The sequence below is a fragment of the Orcinus orca genome, chromosome 10 (assembly GCF_937001465.1).
Source record: "Orcinus orca chromosome 10, mOrcOrc1.1, whole genome shotgun sequence".
NCBI lineage: Eukaryota > Metazoa > Chordata > Mammalia > Artiodactyla > Delphinidae > Orcinus > Orcinus orca.
Window position 1 is genome coordinate 39,186,006 of NC_064568.1, and position 16,965 is coordinate 39,202,970.

Here is a 16,965-nt window from a genome sequence, read left to right on the forward strand (position 1 = left end):
ATTCCAGTGAGTGTATTTGTTTCTATTTTTTAAAAATTTACTTCCCAAACCTTTGTTTTTAAATTTTCAAATTTACAGAAAAGTCAAAGAATAGTACCATGAACATTCTTATATTCTTGACCTAGATTGACCAGTTGTTAACATTTTGCCACATTTACACTGTTTCTTGTGTGTATATGTAGGCACATGTATGAGTATGTATGAACTGCTTTTAAGATTTTCCCTGTAAAGTTTTCTAGGGCTTTTTTGTTTTGTTTTCAAGTCCTGAGTCACACGTTGCTTTTGGTTGTCATGGTATGATTCTAGTCCCCTGTAACCCAGATTGCTTCCCCCATGCCTTATTCTATATCATGACACTGATGTTTCTGAAGAGTCCAGGCCAGAAAAAGAAGAGTTACTCAAAACATGAGGCTGCCAATGGACAGCCCACAGGCCAGATACAGCCAGGTATAGATGTGTATGTTTGGTCTGTATTGTATGTGAAAACTTTAATTTGTTACTTGTATTTAAACATGAGATTTCTGGCAACACTGAGCTCACATTCCACATTAACGTGGATGACACATGAGTAGCAAGCCTTCCTTTTTAGTATTTGTCAACTTTTACAGTATTCAGCACACCTGGAACTATGGAACTAAAGAGGTGCTTTTTGGTGATAATGTTATTTTAGATAGAACAGTCACACTGACAGAACACTAAATCACATGGAATTATGCAGCAATAAAATTATTTCCTTGTCAGATCTTCAATCCACATTCCTCCAAAGACAAAGTCTTTCTCTGAGTTGAAACTGGTATTTAGTGCTCCGTAACAGTCACTGATTTCCCTGACAGAGGGATGCCGGCCCTAGACTGAGATCACTGTTTTGTTAGAATTTAATAGCATTGTTTTGTTTTCATTATACTTACTGGTACAGTTAGTTACCTTCTGGTTATGGCAGGTAATATTGGTAAGTAACTAATTGTATATGTTGTGTATAAATGATTGTAGCAGTATTACATGTCTGGTAATAGATCTCGTTTATTGAGTACCTGTTATGTGACATATACTTTCCTTAGATTTTTCTCCTTTAGTCATAAAAGTTGATGAGCTAGAAACTATTTATTAAACCCTTTTTTGCATATGAAGAAACTGAGTCTCAGAGAGGTAAAGTGATGTGCTTGGCTAGTCAGAGTAGTAGTTGTGCTGTTCCATGAGATAACCTGTGAGGCCATCTCAGCCTTTTAGCCTTGATAATCCTGTTAATATCAACACCTGGAGGAAGGTGGCATCACATGGCTTTATACCTGACATAGTAGAGCCATCAAGGCAGGTGACAGTCTTGTGGGTGCGGCTGGGAGAATAGGCACCATGATTTAGATACCTGTTTTTGCGTAAATTATAGAATGTATTTTCAAAACAATGCTGCCTCAGAAAACTTGGCAACTGTGCTGTATATGTGGAGATGCAAAGCTGAATGGCCACAGGAAAGCATTTGTTTCAGACAGCCCTTAGGTTTCTGCTTGAACGTGGGGAATAGTCTGATGTGGGGACTTCTACCATCTACCATGTAGTCACCAACTAAGATAAGCAGAGTTTTTTTTCCCCCCACAAGTGTAGAAGCCATCTTTTCTCGTTGTGTATTCCCTGCAGGAACAGCTTTCTCAAGTCCTCGATGCCATGTTTGAAAGGACAGTCAAAGTTGATGAGCACGTCATTGACCAAGGAGATGATGGGGACAACTTTTATGTCATTGAACGGTAGGAGATGGAGTTTTGCAGTTGCACGGCTGTACTTAATAAGATCCATAATTCAGGGCAAGTGCTTTACCCTATGCTTTGTTCAGCCCAAACAGGACTTAGGGCCACGTAAACAAGCTTCTCAAAGCTTGCCCCTCTCTGTCCACAGCCTGCCTTTCTCTATCTACTGCTGCCCTGAGTCCTCAGTACAACCCATACTTGGGTTGCCACTATCTACAATTAGGTGAAATGTGCAAGCTATGCTTTATAAACATGTTATTTGCAAGTGTTCAAGTGAATTGATTTTGTAAAGAATAACCGTAACACTTTATTGTCATCTGGATCATTCAATCCTAGCCTAATTTTACACATGAGTATACTGCCTCAACCTCCATACCTCTGGCCCCTTCTGGCTCTGTTCCAGGTATAAATCATGTTGGGAGACATGAAATATTTGGGTTTGACCTGTTCGCCCTGGTGTGTCCTAACCTCTTGAGCTATTAGTATCACCTGGAGGACTCCTTCTGACCCCTCCTCAGTCCTGAAAGGAACACCCTCACCAGAGTTTAAGATCAATAAGATGTTGCTTCACCCAATGTCTTCCATTAATTATTTTTCATTTTTTCATTTGAAATAATTTCAGAGTTATAGAAACGTTACACAAATAGTACAAAAAATTCTTATAAACCTGGGTTCCCCAGATTTATGTTTTACCACATTAACTTTATTGTTTGAAAGTAAGTTGCAGGTATAAGCCCTTTTACCTCTGAATACTTCAGTGTATATTTCCTAAAAATAGAATATTCTCTTACATAAGCAGAGATCAATTGTAAAAATTAGATATTAACATTTTATACAGTACTCTCATCTACTCTGCAGACCTTATTCATTTTTTTCCAATTGCTTTCCTGATTTTTAAGATTTTTAAGGGTCTTTTCATTTTGATCAAGTAGCTATACTAGATTCAGCTGGTCCCCTGTCTCGTCGAGCCTTTTGCTCGTTCAGGAAAGTGTTCAAGAATGTACTACTTGGACTTCCCTGGTGGCGCAGTGGTTAAGAATCCGCCCGCAAATGCAGGGGACACAGGTTCGAGCCCTGGTCCAGGAAGATCCCACATGCCGCGGAGCACCTAAGCCCGACTTAGCACCACAACTACTGAGCCTGCGCTGTAGAGCCCGCGAGCCACAACTACTGAGCCCACACACCACAACTACTGAAGCCTGCGCGCCTAGAGCCTGCGCTCTGCAACAGCAGAAGCCACCGCAATGAGAAGCCTGCGCACCTCAACGAAGAGTAGCTCCTGCTCGCCGCAACTAGAGAAAGCCCGCGTGCAGCAAAGAAGACCCAATGCAGCCAAAAATAAATAAGTAATTAATTAATTAAAAAAAAATAAACGTTAAAAAAAAAAGAACGTACTCCTTGGGTAACCTTTTGGCCCTTGATACTTTGACAGATGATTACAGTTAGGGTTAGGAAAGAAATGTTTTATTTAAAGAGTAAAGATGATACAAATAATGTCTTCTTAAAGACTGTTTTATCTATTATGCTCATGCTTCCTTCATAGAATTCTGTAAGTAGTGACAGAATAATTTTTTTAAGTTATATCACCACTTCCAACAGCCACCTTTCCCCCTTGCTCTGCCGTGTGCTCCCTCACCAAGACAGGAATCCCAGTAGGTACCTGCAGTCTGGGAAATAAGCATTTACCTGCACATATCCATAGCTTATAGGTTGAAATGCCTGTCTACAAAGGGAATGATTTGTTATTACACATGTAAATGAGAGGTATTATCTTTTGCATGCACTGAAAGTGGTTGTTAATTAATTATTAAAAAGATATTGTTCCTGACCTCAAAAAACTCATTTTCTAGTTGGAGAGACTAGAAATAGATAACTATTACATAATTAAATAGATAATTATTACATAATTTGATGATAACAACAGTGAGAAAAATATGTCCCATTATTTGGAAGAGGACCGAAGTGAGAGAGGTTAGGAAAGACTCTGTTTTGTGGCTTCCTGAAATTATTTGTGTTCCCAAAATTAAGTTGCTAGCGTCTCCTGGAAGAGAGACTAAAAACACGTAAGTGAATTTACCCTGAGTTCCATTTATTCCACTCATGTCCTTGTTACTTTTGCCTTGTCCACCAGGTCAAACACAGTTCAGCTTACCTATTCAGTGGTGAGCTCCCTTGAGAGCAGGGTTGGTACTGTGTACCTGATATTTGAGTGATTGGCTTTATTCTTTGCTTCTTGTGTAACATATGATACCTAATGATTTTTATCAGACAAGTGGAGGCTCTTTGTAGGAAACTTAGGGGAAAAAAAAAAAAAAACAACAAGGAAAGAAAGTAATTTAGCCCTAATTTCATCCCCAGAGTATATTCTTCCTTTCTTTTTTCTTTTTTTTTTTTTTCCTATGCTTTACTGTTAGGTCAGATCCATTACCCCAAATTTGGTTCAGATATTGAGACTGATCATACCACACACACAGCTAAGAGTGTATGAAAAGATTTATCACTCACATAATGAGGCTTTTAAGGGAGAACAGGCCAGGTTCCCAAGAGGTCCAAAAATGACTTAAGACAGCAGGGAGGGGTGACTGGCTTGGCGTTTCACGGTGGTTAGAGGGTGGGGCTGAGGTCAGAGTACTCTTATATATGAGCAGGCTCTAGTTTTGTTTGAATATCCCATCAGTGCCAAATAAGGGAGCACCCAGGTTTTCTTCTCAGCTTTCCCAGATGTGAGACAGAAGAGGAAGAAGGATTGGGAGTGGTAGGGCTTGAAAGCTGTTAACAAACATGTAAAATGTAGTCAACTCTTTATTACATTTATATGTATACTTTTTATGTTAGGTCATATACATTGACTTGATTTTTAAAATCTATTTGAAGTAGTTGGCCATGGGATACAATATTATTCTATGTCATGATTTATATTGACTGCATAATATGAATATAGACATATATTTGACCTATCCCCTATTGTTAGCAGATTAAATTGTGGTTTTTGGTTTTTGTTCTTATAAATATTACCTGGTGAGCATCCCTGCAATTAAATATTTTCCAATATCTTTGATTATCTCCTTCAGAGTGCCTAGAAATGGAATTGCTGTGTCAAAGGGTCTCTTTAGGAATTTGTTATGTTGTTAATTATCTTTCAGAAACTTTAAAACATTTACACTTGCTTCAGTGGTGTATTGAGAGTGACTGTTTCTCCAAATGTTTGTCCATTCTGAATATTTTTCTTTAGTAGTCATTAACAATCAATAGATAGAGAATTGTATCATTTTTTTCTTTATTTTAATCAGTTCTACATCCTAGTTTTCAACAGACTACAAAAGAAAACCCATACAATCATTTCGATACCTGCAGGAAAAGCATTTGACAAAATTCAACACCTTTCCATGATAAAAACTCTCAGCAAACTAGGAATAGAAGGGACTTTTCTCCAACCTGATTAAAGGCATTTATAAAAAAAAAAACCTATAGCTAACCTTATACTTAACGGTGAAAGATTGAATGTTTTCCCTTTAAGATGGAGAACCAGACAAGCAAAGCATGTCTCCTCTCACCACTTCAGTGCAGTATTATACTGTAGGTCCTAACCAACGCAATAAAGCAAAGAAAAAAGAAGGAAAAGAAAAAGATGGAGTGAGGGGAGAAGGACTGACGGGAGGGAAGAAGGGCATACAGATTGGAAAGGAAGAAATAAAGCTGCTTTGTCTTTGTTTGCAGATGACATGATCCTCTAGAAAATGCCAAGTTCACTCATTAAAATTAATAAATGAGTTTAGCAAGGTCACAGAATACAAAGTCAAAATGCAAAAATCTATTATATTTCTATATACTAGCAAAAATCTGTTGGAATTCCCCAGTAACAACAACCTTCTATTCATGTACACCTGCCCATTATAAGTAAAATTGTTTCTTGTTATATTTCCAGGGGAACCTATGATATTTTAGTAACAAAAGATAATCAAACCCGCTGTGTTGGTCAGTATGACAACCATGGCAGTTTTGGAGAACTAGCTCTGATGTACAACACCCCGAGAGCTGCTACCATTGTCGCCACTTCAGAAGGCTCCCTTTGGGGACTGGTGAGTTAGAGAAATGGTTCTCCTTGCATAGCATGGTATTAATGCCCCTTACTTCTGAGTCTCTGTCCTTGGGCTGTTGGTTCACACTATATTTAATAGCCAATTATCTGAAAGACATTGTGGAAGGTTTTGTACCAGTGTGTTTTTCCATTTCTCTGAAGTGATTTATCAACAAACCATTTATTCCAAATTACATAGAAAAGACTGGGTCTTGTGACCTTGCAGTGTGTCAGCTCTTACTACATTTTCCATTTATGTTTTTATCAGACAAGTAGAGAGAGGGGGGATAACTCTGTACAAGAGACAGCCTAGAAAAATAAGTGTCATTGAAAGCTCTGCCAACCATGTTTTCCATCTCTATCTATCCTAGGACTAACTTTCCTCTGTGTTTGGCCATCTATTTATTCATTGGTCCATGCCAATATTCAATAGATTTAGATGACTAGAAAGGCTGATAGCCATATTCTGGGAAATAGAACTTTCCTAGAATGTCTTAGGCACAGTACTGCTATGATCCTATCCTCTATTATACATGACCCACCTTGCTTCCTTCATTATCAAGCCTTCAAAATATATAATTCTCTTCCTTCTTAAACAAAACAATCATCCTCTTGTACAGATTCCAAATTTCACTTTTAAAATGTTCACATCTATGATAATTTGTTTCCATTTACCCTACAAGCAGAATTAAATATATACCTTGGAATTATCAATATATTTCCTCAAATAAAATCACATTTTAAAGACATACTAGAGCACTTTATTGTGCTATACTAATGTAGAATTAAGAATGCCCCTGAGGCAGGACAGGAATAAAGACGAAGACGTAGAGAATGGACTTGAGGATACCGGGAGGGGGAAGGGTAAGCTGGGACGAAGTGAGAGAATGGCATGGACTTATATATACTACTAAATGTAAAATAGATAGCTAGTGGGAAGCAGCTGCATAGCACAGGGAGATCAGCTCAGTGCTTTGTGACCACCTAGAGGGGTGGAATACGGAGGGTGGGAGCGAGACGCAAGAGGGAGGAGATATGGGGATATATGTATATGTACAGCTGATTCACTTTGTTATAAAGCAGAAACTAACATACCTTTTTTTTTTTTTTTTTTTTTTTGCGGTACGCGGGCCTCTCACTGTTGTGGCCTCTCCCGTTGCGGAGCACAGGCTTCGGACACACAGGCTCAGCGGCCATGGCGGACCGGGGCACGAACCCGTGTCCCCTTCATCGGCAGGCAGACTCTCAACCACTGCGCCACCAGGGAAGCCCCTAACACACCATTTTAAAGCAATTATACTCCAATAAAGATGTTAAAAAAAAAAAAAAGAATGCCCGTGAGAGAGACTTCCCTGGCGGCCCAGTGGTTAAGACTCCTCACTTCTAGAACAGGAGACTTAGGTTCAGTCCCTGATCGGGGAACTAGGATCCCACATGTGGTGCGGCCCACAAAAAAAAAAAAAAAAAAAAAAGATTGCCCCTGAGAGATGAGAGATACATTGGTTTAAGAATACATCACACACTTGGGAAGCTTAAAATACTCAAGGTAGATCAATAAATAATGGGGGAAAATAAAATCAGTTTTAAAATACATTAATGCCAACTTCTGGTCCAGGCCAAGATGGAATAGCCCCATTCCTCACTAATCTTCCCTCTTAAAACTAGAAAACTCTGGATATCTTACTACAAACAAACATAGGAGACCCTGAAAGATGGAAAGGAGAAGGTGGACTGGCTAGGAACTAGGGATTTCAGGAATTAAGGAAGGACATAACAGTGAGTTCGCCAGGTTTTCTTATTAATTCCCATATATCCCAGATAGGGTGCTGGAAAAACCTACAACCCAGATCCACCAACAGGTACACATAAAAACAGCCCCAAGAAAAGTCTGCTCCCTTTAGCCAAAGGACAAGGAAAAGCACAGCTTGGCAGAATAGAAAACCTTTTATGATAATGCCACCCTATTCCTGCCAAATACCAAAGGAAAAACTGCTTCTACCTCCCCACACTGTCACTGGGGCCAGCAGGAAACTGGACTTAACAACCTCATCCAGCAGCAAAGAGGCAAAATGAGGTGATGTGTGGTGTTACTAGTTGGCACTCCACTTCCCCTGCCAGAGTAGTGTCAGTAGAGTCCAGAGGGGAGCTGAACATGCACTCCCACATGTACAGGCACCCTATATATATATAGAGGGTGACTGCCTGCAAAAAAAGAAAAAATTGGATACAGTTTTACAACATAATACCCCAAATGCCCAGGATACAATAGAAAATCACTTGTTAGACCAAGAACAAAGAAATTCTCAATCTGAATTAGAAAAGGCAATCGAAAGATGTCAATACCGGGCTTCCCTGGTGGCGCAGTGGTTGAGAGTCTGCCTGCCGTTGCAGGGGACACGGGTTCGTGCCCCGGTCCGGGATGATCCCACATGCCGCGGAGCGGCTGGGCGCGTGAGCCATGGCCGCTGAGACTGCGCGTCCAGAGCCTGTGCTCCGCAACGGGAGAGGCCACAACAGTGAGAGGCCTGCATACCGCAAAAAAAAAAAAAAAAAAAAAGATGTCAATACCAAGATGATACAGATACTGGAATTAGCTGACAATGATTTTAAAGCAGCCATCATAAAAATCCTTCAACAAGCAATTATGAACACACTAGAAACAAAGGGGAAAAAATAGGAGGTCTCAGTGGAGAAATAGAAGACAGAAAGAAGATCCAAATGGAAATTTTAGAACTGGAAAATACAATAACCAAAATAAAAACTCACTGGATGGGCTCAATAGCAGAATGAATATAAGGGAGGAAAGAATCAGTGAACTTGAAGATAGAACAATAGAAATTACCCAGTCTGAACAACAGAAAGAAAATAGACTGAAATGAACAGAGCCTGTGGACTAAAAAGAAAAGGTACAGTATTTGTGTCATCAGAGTCCCAGAAGGAGAGGAGAAAGAATATAGAGCTAAAAAATTATTCAAGGAAATAATAGTTGGAGAATTCCCAAATTTGGTGAAAGATAATAAACCTACAGATTCAAGAAGCTGAGTGAACTTCAAATTAGATAAACCCAAAGAAATCTATGCCAAAACACATCAGAATCAAACTTTAGAAAACTAAAGACAGGAATAAATTTGAAAGCAACTAGAGAGAAACAATGCTTTACGTACAGAGGAAAAACAATTTGAATGACACCAGATTTCCTATCCATGAAGGCCAGAAGGAAGTAGCACAGCATTTTTCAATTGCTGAAAGAAAAGAACTGTCAACTCAGAATTCTATACCTAGTGAGAATATCCTTCAGGAATGAAGATATTCTCAGATAAAACAAAACTGAGACTTTGTCACCTGCAGAAGTGATAAAAGAAAGAAATTTGGGGCTTCCCTGGTGGCACAGTGGTTGAGAGTCCACCTGCCGATGCAGGGGACGCGGGTTCGTGCCCCAGTCCGGGAAGATCCCACATGCCGTGGAGCGACTGGGCCCGTGAGCCATGGCCACTGAGCCTGTGCATCCGGAGCCTGTGCTCTGCAACAGGAGAGGCCACAACAGTGAGAGGCCCGCATACCACAAAAAAAAAAAAAGAAAGAAATTTGGAACATCAAGAATGGAGAAAGAATAACAGTAAACATATGGATAGACATAAAAGTCTATCCTCCTCTTGAGTTTTCTAAAATAGGTTAGATGCTTGAAGCAAAATTATAACATTGTCTTACGTGGTTCTTAATGTATATAGAGGAAATATTTAAGACAATTACATTCTAAAGGGGAAGGAAAGGGGCCTAAATGGAAGTTAAACTTCTACACTTTACTCAAACTACTAAAATGTTGATACCAATAGACCATGATAAGTTACATATATAAATATAATACATAGAGCAACCACTAAAGTAATCTGTACAAAGAGATACACTCAAAAACTCTATAAATCCATTCAGGTAACCTGCAGGAAGGCAAGAAAAGTGAAACAGAAGAACAGGAAACAGGGAAGAACAGAAAACATTGAATTAAATGGTAGACGTAAGCCCTAGTATATGAATAATTACTATAAATATAGATGATCTAAATATACCAACTGAACTTATTTACAAAGCAGAAGTAAAGTCATGAATGTAGAAAACAAACTTATGATTACCAGGGGATAAGCAGGGGGGAGGGATAAATTGGGAGATTGAGACTGATATATACACATTATGGGGAAAGAATCTCAAAAAAAGAGTGTTTATATGTATAACTGATTCACTTTGCTATACACCTGAAACTAACACAACATTGTAAATCAACTATACTCCAGTAAAAAAAAATTTTAAAGCTATTATGCCAAGTTAATTCAATCTAACTAATTAGAGGGCAGGAAGTTCTTTCAATTATTGTATGTGCTGTCTGAGAAACACACTTGAATATAGCTACAGATTTCATTAATTACAGTTCATTATTTTCCAGATTAGTTACTAAACTCGCATCAGAAGGTCAAAGACAGCAATTTTGTCAGCTGCCACTTCTCTCAGTGCTGTATCTTTTGCATTTCTGGAACTCAGACATTGATTACAAACAAAAACAAATCTCCATAAAAATGAGAAACATAAGTCTTTATGAATATGTTCAAGCCAAATGATTTTGTAAAGTATAAGAATCTTTGTTTTTAAAGACTTCCTTATAATCTTTATTTTCGGACTTCCCTGGTGACGCAGTGGTTAAGAATCTGCCTGCCAATGCAGGGGACCTAGGTTCAATCCCTGGTCCGGGAAGATCCCACATGCCACAGAGCAACTAAGCCCGTGCGCCACAACTACTGAGCCTGTGCTCTAGAGCCTGCGAGCCACAACTACTGAAGCCCGCATGCCCTAGAGCCTGCGTACTGCAGCTACTGAGCCCATGTGCCACAACTACTGAAGCCTGTGTGCTGTAGGGCCCATGTGCTGCAACTACTGAAGCCCGCGCACCTAGAGCCCATGCTACACAAGAGAAGCCACTGCGATGAGAAGCCCGCGCACCGCAACGAAGAGTAGTCCCCACTCACTGCAACTAGAGAAGGCCCGCGCACAGCAACTAAGACCCGATGCAGCCAAAAATAAATAATAATTTTTTAAAAAAGAAAGTAAAAGTATAGTAATATATATACTATGCAAACATTAACCAGAAGAAAGCAGAACTTAATATCAGATAAGTAGACTTCACAGCAAAGAAAATTACCAGAGACAAAGAGGAACATTACATAATAATGAAAGAGTTAATCTACCAAGAAGACACAGAAACCCTAAATATGTATATACCAAACAACAGAGCTTCAAAATATGTAAAGCAAAAACTGATAGAACTGAAAGAAGAAATAGACAAACCCACAGTTATATTTGCAGACTTCAACACCCCTTTCTCAACAATTGATAGGACAACTAGACAAAAAATTGGGAAGGATACAGTACTTAACATCACCATCGACCAAAAGGATCAAATTGAAATTTATAGGACACTTCACACAACAACAGAGAATACACATTCTTTTCAAGCCCACAAATGTTCACCGAGATAGACTACATGTATCCTGGGATATAAAATAAAACTTAACAAGTTTAAAAGAATTGAAATCAGATGGTGTGTTCTCTAACCATAATGGAATGAAACCAGAAATCAGTAACAGAAAGATAACAGGAAAATCTCCAAACACTTGGAAATCAACCCATTCCTAAATCTAAAAGTCAAAGAGAAAGTCTCAATAGAAATTTATTAAAAATGAACTGTAAAACTGCTTGCCTTGGACTTCCCTGGTGGTGCAGTGGTTAAGAATCCGCCTGCAAATGCAGGGGACACGGGTTCAAGCCCTAGTCTGGGAAAATCCCACATGCCATGGGGCAACTAAGCCCGTGAGTCACAACTACTGAGCCTGTGCTCTAGAGCCCGCAAACCACAACTACTGAGCCCACGTGCCACAACTGCTGAGCCCATGTGCCACAACTACTGAAGCCCATGCACCTAGAGCCTGTGCTCCACAAGAGAAGCCACTGCAACGAGAAGCCCGTGCACCGTAACGAAGAGTAGCCCCTGCTCGCCACAACTAGAGAAAGCCTGCACACAGCAACAAAGACCCAATGCAGCAAAAAATAATAATAATTAATTAATTTAAAAAAACAACTGCTTGCCTTGTGGTTTGGATATGAGAATTAAGTAGAAGCACATCCAAGAAGCAGTTTCCTCGGTGCCTGGCACAAGGTAGGGTACTACAGAGTGGTGGCACCTGCTTCCCTTGGTTGTGGTGCTGCTCACCACCCTTCCATTTCTGAAACTCCCTCTCCTGAGATCCCTGCCCTGCCTTCCTAGTTCCTAGCCTTATCCTTTGCAGTCTTTTCTTCCTCTCCCTGCTATCTTAAGTGAGATTCATCTCGCTGCTGCCTTACGTGACCTATTTAGATGCCCTTTTCTCCTGCGTTATTCACCCGCTTTATAGCCCAAACCCTTCCAAAGCTTCAGTACCACCTTCAGGAAAGTGACTCCCAGAGGGTCCTCTATAGCCTGACTTCTTACTTGTGCCTTCCAAGGCCTTTGGAAATGCCTTCTGAGGCTAAATCAGGGAGGACCTGGTGTTGCCACTGAGTTTCTCAAATTGGATTCTATATTCCTTCTCTTACTGGGGGCAGCTGCCACCATGACCACTACACTTAGTCTCTGCTCCCACTCTGTCTTGCTTGCATGAAAGTGAGTAGAAACTCTTTTTTCTTTTAATATTTATTTAGCTGTACCAGGTCTTAGTTGCAGCACGTGGGATCTACATTGTGGCATGTGGGATCTAGTTCCTTGACCAGGGATCGAACCCAGATCCCCTGCGGAGCACGGAGTCTTTTTTTTTTTTTAATAATTTTATTTATTTATTTTTGGCTACATTGGGTCTTCATTGCTGCACCCAGGCTTCCTCTAGTTGTGGCAAGCAGGTGCCACTCTGTTGTGGTGCGTGAGCTTCTCATTGCAGTGGCTTCTCTTGTTGTGGAGCACAGGCTCTAGGTGCGTGGGCTTCAGTAGTTGTGGCGTGCGGGCTCAGTAGTTGTGGCTTGCGGGCTCCAGAGCACAGGCTCAGTAATTGTGGCGCACGGGCTTAGTTGCTCCGCAGCATGTGGGATTTTCCCAGACCAGGGCTCGAACCTGTGTCCCCTGCCTTGGCAGGCAGATTCTTTTTTTTTTTTTTTGCGGTACGCGGGTCTCTCACTGCCATGACCTCTCCTGTTGTGGAGCACAGGCTCCAGACGCGCAGGCTCAGGGGCCATGGCTCACTGGCCCAGCTGCTCCGCGGCATGTGGGATCTTCCCAGACCGGAGCACGAACCCGTGTCCCCTGCATCGGCAGGCGGACTCTCAAGCACCGCGCCACCAGGGAAGCCCGGCAGGCGGATTCTTAACCACTGTGCCACCAGGGAAGTCCCAGTAGAAACTTTCTGCAGTCAAAGGAAAGGGTAGTATTCTTCTCTTTTGAACTTCAGGGCTACTTGCTTGACTCTGAACACTTGGGTGCCTGAGGGAGCTACCATTTCACAGTAGGAGTTTCCTCTTCACAGCTCCATTGGAAGCTCCCTGAAAGCTGGGTTGGTGTCTGGTGCTTTTTTATATCCTCCGCAGTCGTAGGAACTGGACTTGCACAGCCTGAGAGCTCTGGGAAGTGCAAAAGCATGCGTAGAAAGGGTTGGAACACAAATAGAGATATCAGTTGTTTTCTCTTTAGCTAGAAATACAGTTTATTGCTGCAATTTTAGTAATCTTTGTAACGTTATAGATGGATTTAGAAATACTGTTTTTTGACAATGTCTGCTCAAACATAAGGAAAGAAATTTTATAACTCCCATTGTCTCAGTCTTGATTATTCTCTTTCCACAGCACTCTTGGCCTAGATTGGTGCAGGAAACATGTAGAAACTGAAGTCTAAAGATAATGGAGTAATATTCCAAAGTATAACAGTAACATTTTAAATGATACATCTCTAACCTTGGACTTCAAAAAAGTAGTGGCAAGTGATGCAGCTGATTAGAGCAATCAGAGATTGAATGGCTCTTTTCAAGCAGACAGATGGAAAAGAAAATGGGGGCAGAATCTGGCTTAGTACCAGAGAACAGACATTATTTGTACTTCAGTTTAGGAAGGGAGGGTAGGAGTCTGCCACCTTTTATACTACGAGTATAGGGTGCAGTAGGTGACTTCTCCTGTCAGGCAGATGAAGCATGGCATGGGATAGGACCAGGGAGTTCTGTGGCTGATGAATATGAGCCAGTGAAACCTATTTAGACATCTCAACTCAGTTGTCTTCTATGTGTTTTCTCCACCCAACTCCCACCCCATCATCAAGAATACTAAAATAGCAAACCTACAGCTAAACATGCCCTTAGCCCCTTGCTGTTTTTCATTCTTTCAGCCTTTAGGATGTCATTACTGTACTTTAAAAAAAAAAGAAAAAAAAATCTTTCTATTCTTGAGAGCCCAAGGTAGAAGAAAGTTAAAATTAACTTAGGTACAAAAAACTGCCTACTCACGTAGGAGCCTAAGCAATTAACATTCACCTGGCTGCATGTCCCTCCCCACACACGCATACACATATCTGAGAAGTACCTGACCATAGCTCTGGTTAACTGTCTCTTGAGTATGAATCCGTGACTTGCTGGGGTCAAGATATCTTTCGCATGCCTGCCTTCCATTTTGAGTTTCCTACTTTATCTCTCCATTAATTTAAAACCTACCTCTCTTTCAGGTCCCAGACAAATTTATATTTTTGCAACAAAATTATCCTTGATCACTCCAGGCTATCGTGATCTCTCTCCGCAGAATTCTTGTGGCACTTACTTTGTCTCTGTAGTTCATCTAGCACATTTCATATGCTGTCTTGGACTGTAGTTTTTTATTCCTATAAATTTTGTATTGTCTCCCCATTGAGATTATAAAGTCCTTGAGGGCAAGAACCATCTGATTGTTTTATCTCCCTTTTTTGAAGGTGCATCTTTTCACATTAAACAGTGACTGTGAGCTCACAAATGTTTGATTGGGACGTTTTAAATTTTGTATTCTATTTATGACTGACCCATAGGTGGCACCCATTGAGTACTTGATAGCAGGTGACAACATGTGAGACATCTGTCTGGCTCAGGCTACAGATCTTTTTCTCATAGCAATGACTCAGATTGAAATATCATTAAACACTCAGTTGACCCAGTACCTTCCAGAGACCTCTAATGTTTGCTGTGGCATAGTTAATTAAACCATAGATGCTCCCTTATACAGGCATTTACCAGAATTTTCATATCCTTTCTTATAGGACCGTGTGACGTTTAGAAGAATCATAGTGAAAAATAATGCAAAAAAGAGGAAGATGTTTGAATCATTTATTGAATCTGTGCTGCTTCTTAAATCACTAGAGGTAAAGCCTATTTTAATAAGAGTCTGTTTATGGGGATTTAAGCAAAGCTGTTAAAACGATTCTCGTTAGATTTCTTAAATCATACTATTCTAGCCCATTTCAATGTTGTATAGATACTATTTGTGACTTTCAATTAAGACGTTTCCTTATAATTTGTATGTTCATTGTTTCAGGTGTCAGAACGAATGAAGATTGTGGATGTAATAGGAGAAAAGATCTATAAGGATGGAGAGCGCATAATCACTCAGGTGAGTGGGGGCCTTGTGCAGCACCTTTCCCGGAAGCCACCTCCTGAAGGACTAGTGCATCGTTTGTCCTGTCACTTTGGGGAGCTCATGTTGCACGATACGCAGGCACACTTCCTGCAGAGTGTTCTAAAGCCCATTGATGTTCAGCTCACTGACTTATGCACATCTCTTGCCTCCATTCACCTTTCCTTGGCTTCTGGTATTTGTTCTTTTCGATGTCATTTTCTTTTAACCCTGAGTAAGCTTCCTGCATCACTGTTAAAACCTGGAGAAGGTCGAAAGGTTGTGTACCTTCTCTGTATGTTTGGCACAAAGTCCCTTTTAGCTAATCTAACACAAACCAGTCTTCAGTGACTGACCAGATTTGTAAGGTATCTTTAGTGTTTCCTTTGTACCTTTTTGTCATGTTATTTTTGGGTACTGTAAGGATCATCACACAGTGGACTGGAACATTATGATGAGTGCTCTGTAATAATTTTCCTAGTCTACTATGTTTCCATTTTTAATTATATATAAAGAGTATTATAGACTTTTCCGAGTCTAAAACTTCTCTGCCAGTGGTTCTGGCAAGAGCACTGGGAAGGGGAATTCCCTGGCAGTCCAGTGGTTAGGACTCCGCGCTTCCACTGCAGGGAGCATGGGTTCGATCCCTGGTCGGGGAACTAAGATCCCACAAGCTGCACGGCGCAGCCCAAAAAATTTTTTTTAATTAAAAAAAAAAGAGCCACTGAGAAGATGTCTGGTTGGTCTGGGTTGGGGAATGTGTCCATACCTGAACCCAGAGCTGGGGCTAGAAGGAAGACTCAGATTGGTCAAGCCTAAATCCCCAGACCACCCCTGAGCCCTGGAGGTGGAGTTGGCCCAACCAGTACCACAGAGATTAATCAGGCTTATCATAAAAGGAGAGAGAGATGCTCCAGAGAAAAAGGACTAACAAAAAAATGATGTCTACTCTAAGTGGCATCTCTAAATGCCTTTGTTTTCTAGATAGCCCCACTGTTAATAATTCTTTTAATTAGAAATTGGTTTGATTCGGTAAATATTTACTAAGATAGACAAGTAGGACCAGATATAAGTGCTATAATGAGAGGAAAAAGAATGGCACTGCGGACTTCCCTGGTGGCGCAGTGGTTGAGAATCCACCTGCCAATTCAGGGGACACCAGTTCGAGCCCTGGTCTGGGAATATCCCACATGCCGTGGAGCAGCTAAGCCCATGTGCCACGACTACTGAACCTGTGCTCTAGAGCCCATGAGCCACAACTACTGAGCCCACAAGCCACTACTACTGAAGCCTGTGTGCCTAGAGCCCATGCACCGCAACAAAGAGTAGCCCCAGCTCGCTGCAACTAGAGAAAGCCCGTGTGCGGCAACAAAGACCCAACACAACCATAAGTAAATAAATAAATAATTAAAAGAAAAAAAAGAGTGGCAGTGAGAATATAGAACAGGATGTATTCTATACGGTTTCATGAAGGAAATGCCCTTTGAGCTAAGCTTAAAGAACAAGTGCAGTTCCAGCAGT

General features: G+C 40.8%; 1 protein-coding gene across 4 annotated transcripts in view; it reads left to right on the plus strand.

Annotated features, from left to right (window-relative positions):
* The window catches only part of PRKAR2A (protein kinase cAMP-dependent type II regulatory subunit alpha), a 77,442-nt gene that overhangs the window by 53,469 nt on the left and 7,008 nt on the right, over positions 1-16,965 (plus strand). For all 4 annotated transcript variants that reach the window (XM_004283910.4, XM_049716202.1, XM_049716203.1 and 1 more), the window contains 4 exons: positions 1,633-1,739; positions 5,665-5,818; positions 15,092-15,193; positions 15,367-15,441. In XM_004283910.4, coding sequence (XP_004283958.2) covers positions 1,633-1,739; positions 5,665-5,818; positions 15,092-15,193; positions 15,367-15,441 — 438 coding nt within the window. The remainder of the gene's footprint in view (positions 1-1,632; positions 1,740-5,664; positions 5,819-15,091; positions 15,194-15,366; positions 15,442-16,965) is intronic.